We start from the raw sequence: 17947 nt of genomic DNA, 5'->3' as shown, positions 1-17947 counted from the left end.
CATCTCCCGTCCGTCTCCATATGATGGTATCACGCCTCGTGACTTCTCGTGACGTCATGGAGACATGCACTTAATAGATCTCCATATATGGATCTGACCTCGTGATATCTCGTGATATCTCGTGATATCTTGTGACTCCATATATGGTGGTCAGTCCATCATTATGTCAGTCTGACATCATCAAACCCTCTTCACTCAAGACACACTATATGGCCATGAACCCTGGCCATGGATATGGCCATTCATCAACCCTGGCCATTTTCATTGTGCATTTTTGGTCAAAGTTATGGGATGCCCTCTAATACAATCCCTGTGCCCATAATATATGGAGATCCCTGATGTCATCAATATTAAGCCCATATGGGAATGTCAATATATGACCATATTGTTGTTTCAGGTCTGAAAATGTCAGTTAAATTAAAAACAAACAAAAAAAGGTCAAAGTTATGGGATGCCCTCTAATACAATCCCTATTATGCCCATATATGGAGATCCTTGGTTTGTCATCAATATTAAGCCACAGTCTCATGATAACCATGCAGTGTGGTTGCCGCAAGGCGAATCACACTTGCAAATGAACCAAGTCGCTACAACACATGGATGTCCATAAGTGGAGCTGATAGTCACCTGATAGTCATGCCAAAGCGCCAGGCAGCGCTCTCTCCCAGCAGTCTGCTGTCACCCAGGCGTGTACGCCCTAAAGGGCGAGGTCGCTCCTCGCCCTCAGGGCGTCTTACTGGTGTTAGTGTGGAATGTGCCCTTTGATGCAGCCCTTTGTTTGTGTGCACGTTGGAAATGGTGTTTGATTGACAGTAGCATAATGGTGGAAAGCGTTTCTTATTTGCCTTTATTTATTTGTACGTAACCATGTAAATGGTCAATAATTCATTATAAATTAATATTTTATATTGAATATTTAATATAATATATTAATATAATGAATATTATAAGGGCATCAGTTTCAAGAGACGGTGGAATGCTGATTAGGCCTAATTAATTAATTAATAGACAGCATAGTTCATTCTTACGAGATACAACAATTCATGTTGTATGCATATACTGCTTGTTGATAAGCATCGACAGGGTGATATATTATGTTTTATTTAATTATGAATGTGTCGCCTATATACAGTAATTCATGATGATGTGTGCAGGGCATGGTGCCTTTGTAGTGGTGTTAATGATTATTTTATCACTGTGCCATTGCACCACTGCAAAACCACTGCATACAAAAGAAGCACTGTACTGTACTGTACTGTACTGTACTGTACTGTACTGTACTGTACTGTACTGTACTGTACTGTACTGTACTGTACTGTACTGTACTGTACTGTACTCAGCCAAGCCTAAGTAAAACCCTAAATGTCTGTCCTATGTGTTCTAGCTGACACCCTTGGGTGAAGTGTGGAAGCCAGACCAGCCAGCATATAGACCAGTCCATTATACAGTCCTTTGCTTCAGTAACAATTATTATACATATTGTTGCTATTGTTGTTATTATCTAAATGTGCTACATTTAGCCTACTGTAATTTAAATGTTCGTAATGACTTCTCCCCCACACTCAGGTTAACAGGTTCAACGCCATCTGGTGGATTCCCTCCGCCATGACGACATGAAGTTCAGAGGTATCAGTTTTGTCTGTTGGAGATGTCTGTTGTCTGATGGATTGTGTTCTATCTCTGTTATCCTCTCAATTATTGTTTTTATTCGACCAAATCAAATCAATCAATCAATCAATTGGAGCTGATCGAAAAGCAGAGCATCCATTTCGAAAACATTTGGAAAGATTCTTTCTTTCTTTCTTTCTTTCCGACCAACATGCATCTGATTCGCTCTTAAACTCTATTTTAACAGCTCTCTGTGTTGCACTTTTTAATTGTTTTTTTTTGTCTTTCAAGTTTAAGCTTTCATACTTTTTAAGTTTATTTAATTTAAAATGCTTTATCTTTGATGTAGACCTAATAAGGTCTAGTGTGCATCATGATTTGGGGTGCAATGTCCAGTGCAGGTGTTGGTAAACTTAAATCCAAGGTCAACAGTGTACCAGAATGAGAATGAGGACTTCATGATTCCTGCTGAGGATATGTATGGAGATGCAGATTTCATCTTCCAGCAGGACCTGGAGTGTTGAAATGTGAGTAGGCCTATATAGAATCAGCGATAAACTATTTAGAAGCATAAATGTGTTTAAAATAAATTGGTTCAGGTTCAGGTTTATTTGTCATAGCTAATGTATAAATAGTTACAATAAAATTGTGTGGGTCTTCAGACAACATTCAATATGGCCGCAACTAAGGCCAAGTGCAAAATAAATTCTGTATTAGTGGGTTTTATGAGCTGGAAGCCAAAATTGTGTAGCTAAAGATGAACAATAATAATACTTAAATAATTTACGCTGTGTGCACTGAATATATAATCTATGAAAGTTAAACTTTTTGAATGGAATTATGGAAATAAACCAACTTTTGGAAAGGTGCTGTATAAGGCCCCCTTCCTCCTTGGCCTGAAAAATATTGTAGACCTCTGTTCAAGCCGAATTAAAATGTAGTGCAGTGTATGAAGCACTAGAGGGCGACGCCGACACTACTTCCCCAGGTGAGATGGATTTACCTGAGCTGCACTCTCGGGTATCAGATTCAGGTGTGTATTTGTCCATCTTTCACTCCAGTTTGTGCAGCCTGTTGGTATAAGGGCATGATATAGGCTCGTGCCGCTCGTCCTTGTTTTTCATTAGGCACTTTGACTTTTGCATTTTTATCCTCTGCAATCAGCGCTGTTTCGTGTTAATTCATCTCTTGTTCAGGGTGAAAATAAGTGGAATATAATTGTGGATCGTTTTCACAACTCTGCTGTGGTTGCAAGTACGCCTACCAGATGGCCAAATCTCTTCTCTTTTAATATTACATGGTAATAATTGAATTGGACTGCACTTTTTTCTCAAGGCACCATTTGGAACGTAGCCTACTGACTGCAAGACCACCAAAGAGGAAAACCACACTTTCAGTAGGTGAGTGTAATTGTGTGAATTTGTGTCTGAGTGAGGTTGTGATGCATTCTATCCTGTAGGCTATACTTTGTGAGAAAATAATAGCAGCCCATGTTCTGAAATCAAGGAAGATAGCCTATCATTAATTTAATCATTTTTGTCATGATTCTTACAATCTTACACATGCACTTTCTCTGACCCTCTAACAGCTTAGTTATGTTAAAATATTGATTTAAAAAAAATATAAATCAACATCAACCCATACATAGACTACTTAATGCATCCACAACCAATACAGTATTTTATGTCTATGTATTTGCTTGTATGCGTGTGTGCTTGTTTGCTTGTATGGTCTCCAGTGGACGTGCATGTTTGTGGAAAAGAAGAAAAACTAAAACATATTTTTTTTGTTTTATGAGAAAAACACATTTTATTGAGACCGCTCCGAATAATGATTGATTGTGTTGTAATAGGCGGCCTATTATAGGCCTACTACAATCACTTAAGCAGCACTTAGTTCAGTCAGCTTAGTACATCAGGTGGACTATAACCCCACTAAACTACAGGATAACTGAATGGGACTCTAAGCCACTCAATGTGAGATAAGAAAGACAGTTTGGCAGGGAAGCCGATCATAATACACATGTGACTCCGATGAGTTGACATTCTCTCAATGCCTTAGATGTTTTCATCAAAACATCAAAGCTTTCAGTACAGTCAGGAAAGTACGTTGTGGGATTGTAGATTGCCTATTTTGAGTGAAAAATACTTGGAGACAAAAAGGAGGTGGCTTAATGTAGGTATATGGGGGACTCTGGTCAACAAAGTAGGCTATAATGTGTTAATTTTCTTCTTTTTTTGTTATGCCTTTTATGCGAAAAAGTACAGACAGGCCATTTGTAACTTTAGGTTAAACAACACAAGAATCCCAAAGGTCATTGGCAGATATAAAGGACTGAAATAAGTCAGAGGATTTGCATCTATGTAATGAAAACAGAGATGGAGACGAGATTCATGTTATGTTGGAATGTAAGAATATTATCATTATGAACTTTAGACAAAAATACCTGCCAATGTATTTCATAAACCATCTATGTTTAAATTAATTGTATTACTAAAATCTGAAAAATTTGCTTTTCTGAAAAATGTTCTTCCCCTGTTCAAATAATGAATGCCTTTTGCTATGTGTATTGTACTGTATAATATTGTTATACTTCTTTAATTGAAACACATTATTGAGAATGTTTAGGTTACTTTTATGCAAGGATAATTATGGGAGTATTTATTAGTGAACTATTTGAGCAGAAATGTGCTAATTGAGTCTGTGTCCATTTTAAAGGAGGCTGCAGGGACAGGCTAGTTAGTGAGAAGTGGGCAATGACACATGTAACATCCCTGAGGGAGAGCTACAGGGCCTTGTGTGATCAAGGTACAGCCTGAAGAGAGTTCTTATCCAGTTGGGTTTTGTTCAGTAGTGTTTGCTCAAGTGTTTATTTCTTTTTGTCATTTTTCAGTATTATTAATGATATTTTCCTGTTTTCTGGACTTTTCTGTTTTGTACTGGACTTAAGTGGAGGAGTTTTGGGGGAAAATAAATAAATAAAATAAATAAAACTGCATTTCTGACTGTTCTTGGAGTCTTGGCCGTTCAGGCAACTTTACAAGTACAATACACCATTCTGCAGTGGCGGAAAGTTCTTATAACGGCAGGGGGTTCATGCAGCCACGCCCCCCCCCCCCCCCCCCCCCCCAGCGGTGGAAAAAAAACGGTTGGTACTTTATTTACCTTATTAGCATTTGATTGCCCATGGGCGACGGCCCAACACCTATCTTGCCCAAGCGCCCCCAACCCCCTAAAGGTATGTGACTACGTGCATGACAACATGACCACTGGGGAAGGGAAATTTCAGTGGACAGTGGGTGCATATACTGCATATTGATATATTTTGCCAAAATGCCAGTGGGTTCAGTCGCGCCTTTGCCAAAATGCCAGGGGGTTCAGTCGCGCCTCTGAACCCACGGAGTTTCCGCCACTGCCATTCTGTCAGTTGAGTATGAAAAGGCTTAACATTTTCATTGACTAAATGCTGGTATCTTTCAACATGACCTCTTTTGTTGAGTTATTTTGATCACACGTCTGAACTTCCTCGGCAACCAGTATCACCCAAGTATAGGGACTTGGGCGTTACATTAGGTCAAAAACTGCCTCAGTTCAAGTTTTGACTGTTTTTATGGAACAAGTCAATCAGACTACAAGCAAGGTTAGTTTTTGGACACGCACGGACAAGGCGTGCGTGACTGTTGGCGTGGAGCGGACTGATCGTTCACTTCTCTACAAACAAGTTCTGCTGACTGCTGCTGTTACCTGAAGCAAGCGATTGATTGCCACCCGGAGCTACAGGGGGGCCACCGGGGACGTCATCACTTCAGCAGGCCAGCCGAGATCGGGTCGGTACTGGACCGAGCCGCAAAGACACAGAACAAGGAACATCTTTTGCGCTGACCACCGTCGGCGTCGTGGTCAGTGTTTATCCAGTGGCGCACACAGTACACACAGACAGGGCGTGTGTGTGTGTTTGGTCAGAAACGGACGGATCTGTAGAGATGGCAGCAGCGATCGTCTCTACAAGTTGCTGTGAGGTGGTGGTGATCAATTGCAACTCGGAGCTATAGGGGTGCACCGGGGACATCGGCAGCACTGTCGCCACACGGCCACAGCAGCAGATCTTCAGGGCCGGACGGAACCGCTTGGCAGTCGGGGATCATCCACACTGACCGGCAAAGTGTGTGTGTGTGTTTCAGCGGCGCACGGCCGCCAATACAGAGGAAACCCAGTATTGTTAACAACGAGCACATTTAACTGACTTTGTTCATTTGAACATGGATTACTGGTTGGATGATGAACCTCCAGTAGTCACTCAGAAAACAATTCATGACTATCTCATGAACAAGTATTTTCAAAACAATCGGTCAAAAGTGCCATGATGATGATGTCACATTTGATATAGAGTATTCTGTTGCCGCCGATGACTGTGATGTCATATTTCGTATTATTGGGGTCTCTGTTGTTGCTCATGAGTGTGACAATGGTGATGAGGCTCTGCAGGGAACACAGGAAATGCAGGCAGGTCTACAAGATGCTATGATCAGCAGCTCAGCTGAAGAATCAGCTGTTGGTGAGAGGCCCAAGCTGAGCAGAGTGGTGGAAGAGCCACTCATACAAAAGCATCCATCCAAAATGGCAGAGCCAAAGAAAGAGAAAGAAAAGATGGCAAAGCTCAAGAAACGGGAGGAAAAGAAGATGGGAGAGCTTAAGAAAGAAACATATTAAAGACTCTAGTTTAAGCAGGTGACAGGTCTGACTCAGTCATTCATCCCCTCTCTGAAAATCTGCTTTTTTGTAAAACTGTTTGAGTTTTGAAATGAATATGAGTTATTGCCTTAAATGATTTGTATTTTGAGTTTGTATTAATGGCTCTTTGTATTTTTTGTCTTTTAGAATTGCTCTGTCTTGTATGCCAGTAGCAATTAGGGGTGGGTGTGTAAGAGCCATTTGAGCCACGTCTGAACTTCCTAGGCAACCAGTATCACCCAAGTATAGGGACTTGGGCGTTACAGTGTGTTTGCTTACTATACCACCTCTCTCCAACCCCACCCTGCCCTATGGGAAGCCGTTTAGGCCATAAATGCATAGTCGACTCGCACATACATGTATACTTCTCTTGCACATACATATATTTTGGTACTTCACTTGCACATACATGCATATCTCACATACATGCATACTTCACTTGCACATGCATACATTTAGGTACTTCACTTGCACATACATACATACTTCATTCGCACATACATACATACTTCACTTGCACATACATACATACTTCATTCGCACATCATACTTCACTTGTACATACATACATACTGCATTCGCACATATATAAATACTTCACTTGCACATACATTCATACTTCATTCACACATATAAATACTTCATTTGCACATATATAAATACTTCACTTGCACATACATATAGGACTGCATACATACGTGTGTGTGTGTGTGTGTGTGTGTGTGTGTGTGTGTGTGTGTTGTTAATGTATATGCACAAAAATATGTATATAACAGGAAGGCAATTCCTGTAAATTCTGGGAGTGGTTTCCGCGGGTTCGTCATCACGTGACCCATAACGCTGTTTGCTTAGCGGTTTGCTGTTCCGGTTTGCGTTTAGAACGGATACGGAAATGGTGCGTGCATTCACATGTGCGCGCAAATCACAGGATATAGTAGGCCCGGTGTTCGCTCCCGAGTCCATATATTTATAGCATGGAACGGAGCCTCGCAGCGTGGGCGGTGTTATGGCAAAAATGGTGTCCTGGCGAATTATGTGACCATCTTGCGAGCCTCCTGTTCCAGGAATTGCCTTCCTGTTATATACATACTTTTGTGCATATACATTCATACACACACGCACGCACGCACACACACGTATGTATGCAGTCCTATGTATGTATGTATGTATATATGTATGTGCAAGTGAAGTATTTATATATGTGCTAATGAAGTATGTATGTATGTGCGAATGAAGTATGTATGTATGTGAGAATGAAGTACCTAAATGTATGTATGTGCAAGTGAAGTATGCATGTATGTGTATGTGAGATATGCATGTATGTGCAAGTGAAGTACCAATATATATGTATGTATATGTAAGTATACATGTATGCATGAGCCTAAACGGCTTCCCATACTGCCCACCTCATGATGTGGGAGACATTTATAATGGATAAAGCCCCTCCCCCCTCCCTTATTACCACATTTCACTCTCCAATAGAGATATTACAATATCTTGTAATATTTGTCTCCCACAGAGGATTGAAAGCAGAAGATAAGTAATCTTCTCAAGAGAAACACAGCTATTGAATTCTGAGGACCATCTCACAATGAGGAAAGGGGGAGTGAGACCTCCATGTTATTGCAATACATTTCTTAGCAACTCCAATAAGTGCCACCTCTATAAATTAACATTGCTGGTTCTTTCTTAGATTTGCACTGATGGTACTGTAGTTCATTTTTGTCACTGCCTGCAATGCTGCTATATAGCTGTAATGTTGAGTCCATCATGTGACAATAATAGCACCTTGAATGTTTGTTGAACCATCAGAAATGGTGTGCAGAGTGCTGACACACACACACACACACACACACACACACACACACACACACACACACACACACACACACACACACACACACACACACAAAAACAAACCTCTCTCGAGTCAGACCCCTCTGTGTGGGCGTGGAGAGACAAGCGCAGACTTGAGGCAAAGGAATGACCGTCAGTCAATCTAACCAAAATGTTGTTCTCCAGACTCCAGGTGCAACTTTCAGTTCTCATTCCACTCTGTATGTAGGGCCAGTCTGTGTGAATTGTATAATCTACTCACATACTATAAGTGTCAAAGTAGAAAATTAACATTATCACGTTCAGATGATGATGATGTAACCGTCTCTATTTCCTTCGTGTCTCAAAGGACTGGGGCGATCTAGAATGCATCAGGAGGAGATCCCGGATGGACAGCAGAAGAGCTGTGTCCAGTGACAGATGGTGGTCATCTTCCTCACCTATTATGCTGGTGTCTAATGTGCAGGCCGGACGGCTTTGTTTTGTTGAAAACATGAAGAAAGCCTTAGCAAAACTAACACATGTTTTGTCTGAATCCAGGTGAGAGAACAAAAGACACACTGTCACAATGGACCCTTACTTTTCACAGCAAACATTTTGACAGATAAATGCAGCTACCCATTTAGGAAGGGAGACCACCAGAATCACCAGATTCTACAAATCGTTTTCTGATAAACCTATGGTTCTATGTCAGTGGACTTCTCAACTATTTCATGTCAACCAGACCCCAAAAATGATATGTAATTGGCCCCCATCTGAAAATATGTTGTTCCAGGGACAGGGACCTGCCCAGAAGCAAACATTTGAGTTAAAAACGTTCACTGTGAAAGAATAATATATTCAAAGATTTGCGCCACAACAATAGTTGTTCTCTGAAAGTATAAAACTGTATATTTAATGCAGTGACTACACCAATAATATTCAGGAAAGTTTTGTTCAAGTCAAAACCATAATGACAAAGAATTCATTGAACCCATAATGAGTAATTGCAACTACCGGTATACAGCCAATATGCGTCATTATTTTTGTCGGAGAACCATTCATGTAACTTCTACTGTATATGTCTATAAGAAAACTACTGAAAGTACTGTACTTAACTACAATTTTGAGTTATTTGTACTTTACATGAGTATTTCCAATACTTTTTGAGTTATTTGTACTTTACATGAGTATTTCCAATACTTTCACTGCTACTTCAGTACATTTTGAATCCAAATATTGTACTTTTACTCCACTACATTTATTTGAAAACTTTAGCTATAGTAGATTGTGATTATTATTACAAAACATACATTAACCACTTCGATCCTATACATTTCGTCTATTTGAAAATAGCTCTACAAGTTCACAGCTTTACAAGCTCACAATGCGCTGGGATCATAGACTGTAAAAAATATGGACTTCTATGGGGCTATGGGTTTTTTTGAGCCCAACGAGAGCGCCACAACAGGCCATTATATGAACTTTCATTTCCTTAGTGGCTTCACAAAATATCCGTCTGACTGCCCCCCTGGCCGGGATGCATAAAACAATTGAGTCCTACTCTTTCCACCACCTGTCCGTGACAAACGTTTCTATGAAAATGTTCAATCACAGGAATGAAGACATCCAGCACCATGGAGGGAAGAATAAACGCCTCCGATACTTCATCTCCGTATGCTTACTTCTTGTCATCTCAACGTACGCAATCTGTGTCGGTGAGTTCCCGCCGTCGTGGGGGGCCACTATTTTGTGGAGGCGTGACAGTATAATAACAAATTACTTTGTTGCTTATCCACATGACTACCACTTCACCGTGGACGAGCCCCAAAAATGTCAGCAGCAGGAGCCTTTCGTGGTGCTGGTCGTCCCGGTCGCTCCCCACAACAGAGCTGACCGTGACACCATCCGTAGGACGTGGGGCAGTGAGAGCCCTGTGTCGGGCAAAGTGGTGAGCCTGTTCTTTATGTTGGGACTGCCGACGGGAGAAGACGCAGAACGAATCCAGCGGCAAGTGCTGGAGGAGAGCAGAGAGCACGGGGACCTGCTGCAGGCTGACTTCCTGGACTGCTACAAGAACCTGACCATAAAGACCATGGTGATGCTGGAGTGGCTGGACTCTCGCTGCTCCATGGCCTCCTACGCCATGAAGATCGACTCGGACATGTTTCTAAACGTACACAACTTGGTCGACATGTTGCTGTACGCTCCCAAGGATGAATATATGACCGGACTTGTGGCACATGAGGCTGCAGTTCTGAGAAACCCCCACTCTAAATGGTACCTACCTTTTGAGATATTCCCAGAGTCACGGTATCCTCATTATGCATTAGGACTGGGCTACGTTATGTCCTTGGACCTGCCTGGAAAGCTTGTGGAAGCATCCAGACACGTTAAAGCTATTTACATTGAGGATGTATACTTGGGTTTGTGTCTGAGATACCTGGGTATAGCACCCACCGACCCCCCACATCTGTCTTCATTTAATGTGGTCCCTGTGCCTTATAGTCACTGTGCTTACTCCAGGCTGATAGCCACCACAACGAGTAACAAGTACAAGACTGATCGTATGTCATCGTGGGTAGATTTGAAAAGACAAAGTCCTGTTTGTTGAGAGAGAATATATCATATTCTCTGCTGTCTGCCACCTAACTCCAAAATGTTCATTTTTCTGGAAATGAAGAAAACCTTTATATACAAAGCAATACTGCCTCATCAAAGGTGGTGTTGTGACTTTATATATTGTCAATTACTTGCATGACAGGGGGAGAGGTGTTAGTTACTTTAGCAGACAGTTTGAGGGTCCAGTGGAGTTAAGAGGTTTTTTCCGCTGAGCTTTTTACTACTTTTCATTGGTTCAATATTTTCGAAAAACAACACACAGGCGTAAAGGGTGTTCAATAGCACTGATTTATGCAAAAATGGAGTTGGGTGCAGTTTCCTCCCGACAGCAACGATTATATTAAAGCACTTTACATGGATACTGTCTTTCTGTATGACATGATGCCATGCAGTATGGTCTTCAGATCAATGTTAACACTGATCTTTCCCAAACATATTATGGGAAATGCTGATTAAATAACAAATAGCATAATACAGTATACAGTACCCAGACATTCCAAAACACCAGGTATAGTGGCTTAAATGGAATAAATATATATGTAAGCCGTTTATTAAATCTTTAGCTATTTTCTAGGGATTTCTTCTCCCGATCCGATTCCAATCAATTGAGACAATTTTGAGACATACCGATACCGATCTTTCCCATTCCGATCTTTATATTTTTATATAACACTTGTGCCATATCACAATAGCAAATATCCTAATGTATGTCACGTTAGTCTAGTCTGTTGTATAATGATGTATTGGTTAAAAAAAATACAAAATAAAAATGTACGAGATTGAGAAGCTCGAAACACGGCACTTCGTGCCGTGTTTCGTCGCTTGTCCATCTGCTACTTTTGATGCTTTTGTGTGACGCAGTCACACAGAAATATGTAGACGAGACGTTTCTGCCTGACAGCGACAAATACTTTGTTGAGCCCTCAGTGCTCTAAATATCCTATCCTTCTTCCACCTCGACACCAAATCTCTTTGCTGAAAAATAACCTAATGTTTGCCTATCATGACATGAAAGCTTGGGTTAATCCTTTGTCGTCCTCACAACACCTGTCTTTTGTCATTCATTATTACAAAAGTAACGTAATTTAACAAAAGTAACTTAACTGTTGGAACATGAATGTTAATAATAACAAAAGGGTAACGGTACTTGGAACATGAATATTAACTTCAATGTCGTTAATGTATAATGTGTATATGTTACTTATTAGATAGCTACACAAATGAAAACAATATTATGGGAATTGGTGTTTGCTTTGCTCATTAAAGTGTAAGTACTGTAAGTAGTTTAAAAGGGTACTACTAAACTACTACTAAAACTAAAACAGGAAATGACCCTCATATCTTGCTCAAATTATATTATTTGGACCCGTTTGTATGGAAAGAGATTATACTACTGCTGTGCAATAGCTGAATATGCAAATAGGACCATACTATGAATATAAAACACAAAATGCCTATTCATAGTCCAGGTTTCGGTGAGGAGGTGACCACTGAAAACTATACAACATTACGTCACGCTGCGGTGGTCAGCGCTCACACAGCACATCTCTCTGTTTTTACTAACCACGTGGTCACCTCTTCACCGGAAACTGGACTGAATAGGCCTTTATTTGCCTAGTTATTATGACACATGATTCATAATTATCAGATGCTATGATATGATGTAATACACGTTGTTTGTAATATATTGATGGTGTGGTACAGCATGTGTTGATTCATGACGTAAAAAAAAGTCTTGGCAGCTACTGAAATGGATTTTCTGAACTGATTCTGTGCCGTTTTAATAATAATTATAATAATATCTGTATTTGTATAGCACCTTTTTAACAGGCCGTTCTGGAAAATTTGGGGCGGAGGTTTGTTGTTGCCGGGAGTGTGTGCATGCAAAGATTCATATCGACCGAACGGTGCCGGAGATTAGCTGGTAACAGACGGAAGGATGGACACACAGACGGGAGCGTATCTATGTTTGTTCCCTCAGCACAGCCACAACCCTATTACGTAACCGAAATGGTTATCTACGGTCATCACTCTCCGCTTGCGTGATGACCTTAGACCTAGGGCACCGAGCCTTCTCAGTAATTGCTCCGAAACTGTGGAACCAGCTTCCTAGCCACGTCAGGCTGGCTCCAACACTACCTGTAAAACACATCTTAAAACTCATTTCTATTCCCTGGCTTTTAAACCGTGAATAATGTGTACTCTTGATTGTTTGATTTTATTATTATGTTTTTATTACTGTATTGTATTGTATTATGTTTTGCTTTGCCTAATTGTACAGCACTTTGGTCAACTTTGTTGTTTTAAACGTGCTCTATAAATAAAATTGGATTGGATTGGATTGGATAGATCTAAGGCTTATAATGACTATGGCATGAAATGACGTTTGGCGAGCCAGTGTGTGGTCATGTCGATGCACAGATAACAAAAGGTTAAGAAACGCAGCTGGCTTAGGGCTCTTTAAGTTTAACTCCTTGACAGTCATCTAAAGGATGATGACCATGGGTGGGGGATGCCATTAAAGGTGCCGGCATGATCATCTAACTAAGGTCATCACCACACGAAGGCGTGTATTGTGGTGGTAAGAGCACGGGACATGGATGGCAGTGTGATTAAGGGGGTTCAGGGGGGTTGTGCATGGATGGCAGTGTGATTAAGGGGGTTCAGGGGGGTTGTGCATGGATGGCAGTGTGATTAAGGGGGTTCAGGGGGGTTGTGCATGATCCAGATACTTTGGCTTAGGGATCGATGCGTAAGCCTTGCGTGTAGGTGTGTAGAAAACCGCTCTGGAACCTGGAGAAGAAGCAGATAGAGGCAGACGAAAAGAGGGAGGGAGGGTTACTGAAAACTATGCACGCCGCCATGTCTTTTGGTGGCTTTCGCCTTCATTTTATGTTTTATAGAGGGACAGACAGTAGGCTGACAGGAAATGGGAAGAGAGATGGGGGGGGGTGACATGCTGTAAAGGCCGTCGGGATCGGGAGTCGAACCCGCGGCACACTGCCAGATTGGTCAGCCTGATTGAAGGTTGGTGAGTGGTTGGCACGGGTGGCACAAGGTGGAGTTGGTAATGGCTGGTGGAGTTGTGTTTGGTCGTCCTCTGCTTGGTCACACCTCCCGGACCTCATTTGTTTCATGAACTTTGAAATAAGCAATAAATTATATCTTTTTCAGTATAATGGATTCTCTTCTCTGAAATTGTATGGATTTCTGTCCTTTGTCCTAAAGTCCTGTTTGGTTTAGTTAGTTATATACTTACACTACAACGACGTTAAGCTTAATGGTTAACTTTTTGACATTTGCGTTACTTTTATACACTCCAGAAACATAATGTTGTATTACTTACGTCATCAGAAATGGTCATCTGTGTAATCTGGTCCCAGCAGACCAGGCACAGATTTACAAATTACAAATCGCATTACAACTACATACAGAGTATGTAGTTGTAATTTGATTAGCAGTATACTGTGGTTACTTGGTTCCAAAAAGTGACAGCCAAGTTTTTTTCAACCGTTTTTATGTATATGCAAGTCTGTGCCTGGTTTGCTGGGACCAGATACCACATTACGTCATCGTTGAGAGCTGGGACCAGAGTACATGGTGTGTATATGTATGACTAGCTCTCAGTGATGACGTAAGAGAATGGTCATCTGTGTAATCTGGTCCCACCAGATACCACATTACGTCATCGTTGAGAGCTGGGACCAGAGTACATGGTGTGTATATGTATGACTAGCTCTCAGTGATGACGTAAGAGATATGGTCATCTGTGTAGTCTGGTCCCAGCAGACCAGGCACAGATTTACAAATTACAAATCACATTACAACTACATACAGAGTATGTAGTTGTAATTTGATTAGCAGTATACTGTGGTTACTTGTTTCCAAAAAGTGACAGCCAAGTTTTTTTCAACCGTTTTTATGTATGCAAGTCTGTGCCTGGTTTGCTGGGACCAGATACCACATTATGTCATCGTTGAGAGCTGGGACCAGAGTACATGGTGTGTATATGTATGTGATGAGTGATGACGTAATGTGGTTGAAAAAAAACTGGCTGTCACTTTGAAGAGACCAAGCGAAAGTATTACTTGCGCGCTCTGCTTGCGCAAGTAACAAGCAATACATGTGACCATAATAAAACATCTGGGCACGGTGGCACAGTTGGTAGTGCTGTCGCCTCACAGCTGGAAGGTCCTGGGTTCGATTCCCGCTGTGGGCACTGGCGGCGTGTTCCCTCCTCCGCGTCATCAGTGCCCATACCCGAGGCGGGGGTTGGCGATAGGGCCTTTCTGTGTGGAGTTTGCATGTTCTCCCCGTGTCCCCTAGGGTAGATACCCTCACAAAAACATGCCGTAATCCTGGTCTCTAAAACTACCTCCCCCTGGCCAGCCGGGGCGCCTGATGGAGGGGAAAGGAACTGGTTGGACTCCTAGAGTCTGCTAATAAAGATTGAATTGAATTCAAAATAAGACTTGACAGATTCTTTTTTTATTTTGTGGCCAAAAATTGCTCTTTTGACCGTAAAAGATTGTAAAGATCGGTTTTATGCCTGTGGGTGTTAACAGCCCCATCACAGTTGTCTTCACTCTACACTTCACTCTGGCTCATAGTAGTGTAGGAGCCATCTTATTTGATTTGACATATTCGTGACCAAATGGCGCCCCCACTGGTTGCCTTGAGAAATGGCACCATGGTTCCCTTTAATAATTAAGCCACAGGCCCACAGCTGTAGGGGGAAAGACGCCAGTAGAGATACAGATTTCAACAGCTCGCACGCAACGCACAAGCAGCGCAGTTTAAAGAAAGAAAGAAAAGTACTTTATTATTTGTTTATTGAACCCTGTGCTCGTCTGTTTTTTGAGACCTTTATTTAGTTTATGTCTGGAGCCTGTTCTTGTTTTGTTTGCCCCGTTTATTTTGAAACCATTACACTCTCACAACACAAACTCCTACCATAATATCAACCTGTTGCAGTCATCATCAATCACCATCGACAAACAACTACAAGTGAGTAAACAACAAGACGCCCAAGTCCCAAAGTGTGAGCACGTTAAACCGTATATCTCTGGTGATAAAAGAAAGAAAGGCATATTGGCCCTACAAGTAGGGTGAAAAGGTCTTCACTCTACACTGCACTCTGGCTCATAGTAGGGTGAAAAGGTCTTCACTAGTCTCTGGCTCATAGTAGGGTGAAAAGGTCTTCACTCTACTACACTTCACTCTGGCTCATAGTAGGGGGAAAAGGTCTTCACTCCACACTACACTCTGGCTCAGGGTGAAAAGGTCTGTGATGTAGGAAGGAGCTAGCTCAGGGGTGCCCTAAAGGTAGATCGTGTCACAAAGGCTATGCAGGTAGATCACATGACATATCTCTAAATATATATAATCTATCACTTGAATTAAGTCAGCTCAAACCCTCAAAGCAATACATTGTTTTCAAGAGTGTTGCACACAAACGTCAGTATAACATTACAAAGTTATGTACAAGAAAACCTATCAATTCCATTTCTCCTCTCTATTTTGGTCAGTAGATCTTGTTGAGTTGGTCAGTGGTCATTTTGAAAGTAGCTCTCAAGTCAAAAAGTGTGGGCACCCCTGGGCTAGCTATAGACCAGTGGTTCTTAAAGTGGGTTCCAGGGACCCAGCCGTCCTTGAGGGTGTTCCACAGTGAGTCGCCAGCAATGTTAGTTAATTCAACATAAAAATCGGTGTACACTTCAACCGTGTACTGTACAGTCATAGACTATTTGAAAATAGATGATCTACAAGCTCACAACGCATTGCATCACAGACATCTTGGAATAAGCTACTAATGTTTTATTCGTCCAACAAGGTCCACGGCCAAATACATATTTATTTGCGGTCCTTTGAGAACCACTGGCCTCGACCATTGCAACCCGTTGTGAGCTTGTAGATTGGTTAGTGTTGGGGTGGGGGGGGGGGGGGGGGGATTTGCACATAATGCAGGAGGCAGCAGCGCGACCCGTTAAGGAAAACGAGTGCTTCCAAACTGCAACACTTAGAAAAAGAATCACATGCACAGCTCATAACATGTCTACGGTGGATCTTTATGAAAAACAAGCTTGGCAGATTGAAAGAGGATCATTCAAGCTTGGCCTAGAGCTGCAATGTTGGTGAGTTTAACGTCGTTTAATACATGCAGATCGCAAACGCAATTTGGATGAGTAGGGAGTCAATGGAGGGTATTGCAACTCTAGATTCATCCCATTATAAAATAAATCGAGAGTTGCAAATTGCGGCTACATCATGCATTCCATACATTCCATAGGACTAGAACATATATATATATATATATATATATATATATAATGAACAATTACTTGATTACGGTAATCCATAATACATTTGTTTTGGCCTCGCATTAACTTTATGCACCTCACTGAAGCGCTGGACAGACTATCAATTCAATTTATATACACAGTATATTCTTTCCTTTTTTTTCTTAATTTATGATTTCTTACTTTTAATCAATGCTAAATATCTCTGTATTCCAATATTCCGGGAATCATTGCCATAGTGTGTTTATTTCAGTAGCAGGAGCTTCCCAGTTTCTCCACCTCCACCATGAGGGCTGGTTCTGGAGGGGACAGGGGTGTGCAGACCCCACAGAAATGTGCGGTGCCCACCCAATCAAAAGTTATGGAGAATATTTATTTGTAGCCAAATATAAAACATACCACAAAATATCAGGACCATTTATCAGTTCTGATTGGGTGCGCAGCATTTTTAGAGAAATTGAACCCATCTGAACACTGTTTGCCATAAGTGCTGTTAACCGACAGGAAGTGGTGTGCACATAAGACACTGGGTGGTGCTAGAGCACCTGCCCTTTTGCCCTCTGGACAGCAGTGAGCCCTTTTGAATGTTCGTTTTTTGTTCATTTTATTTTTGTTTTGTACAGTATGTGGCCCATGGTGACATTGATCAATTCTGGATTAAAAGCTTCCAATATAATATTTATGCCCCAAAATCTAAAAATCTCACACACAATTAAGGCAACCGGTGGTTCCACGCACTCCTCAAGGTGCCCTTTTTCTTCTTCACTTGAGCACCTGCCCCTCCAAATGTCTGTGCACGCCAACAGGGTGCGGATGGAAATTGGGTTACTATTGGTCAAAGAAGGAGAAGATAGATAGATATAGATAATCTG

General features: G+C 41.4%; 1 protein-coding gene and 1 long non-coding RNA gene across 2 annotated transcripts; both read left to right on the top strand.

Moving 5' to 3' along the window:
- Positions 1 to 2812: 2812 nt before the first annotated feature.
- On the top strand, positions 2813 to 9893 carry LOC308318552. The gene is made up of 3 exons (XR_013964374.1): positions 2813 to 3008; positions 8525 to 8715; positions 9772 to 9893. It is a non-coding gene; the product is annotated as an uncharacterized lncRNA (long non-coding RNA).
- A 59-nt stretch (positions 9894 to 9952) lies between these two features.
- LOC308318545 (beta-1,3-galactosyltransferase 2-like) lies at positions 9953 to 11313 on the top strand (the record flags this gene model as incomplete). Its single annotated transcript, XM_080768143.1, has 1 exon — positions 9953 to 11313. A coding segment is annotated over one exon (816 nt), but the record flags the coding sequence as incomplete, so codon positions are not given.
- Positions 11314 to 17947: the final 6634 nt, after the last annotated feature.

Source organism: Protomyctophum bolini (genome assembly GCF_963924005.1).
Source record: "Protomyctophum bolini genome assembly, chromosome: 1".
NCBI classification, from domain to species: domain Eukaryota; kingdom Metazoa; phylum Chordata; class Actinopteri; order Myctophiformes; family Myctophidae; genus Protomyctophum; species Protomyctophum bolini.
The sequence above is the reverse complement of the archived record's forward strand: the minus strand, read 5'-3'. Positions and strand labels throughout refer to the sequence as shown.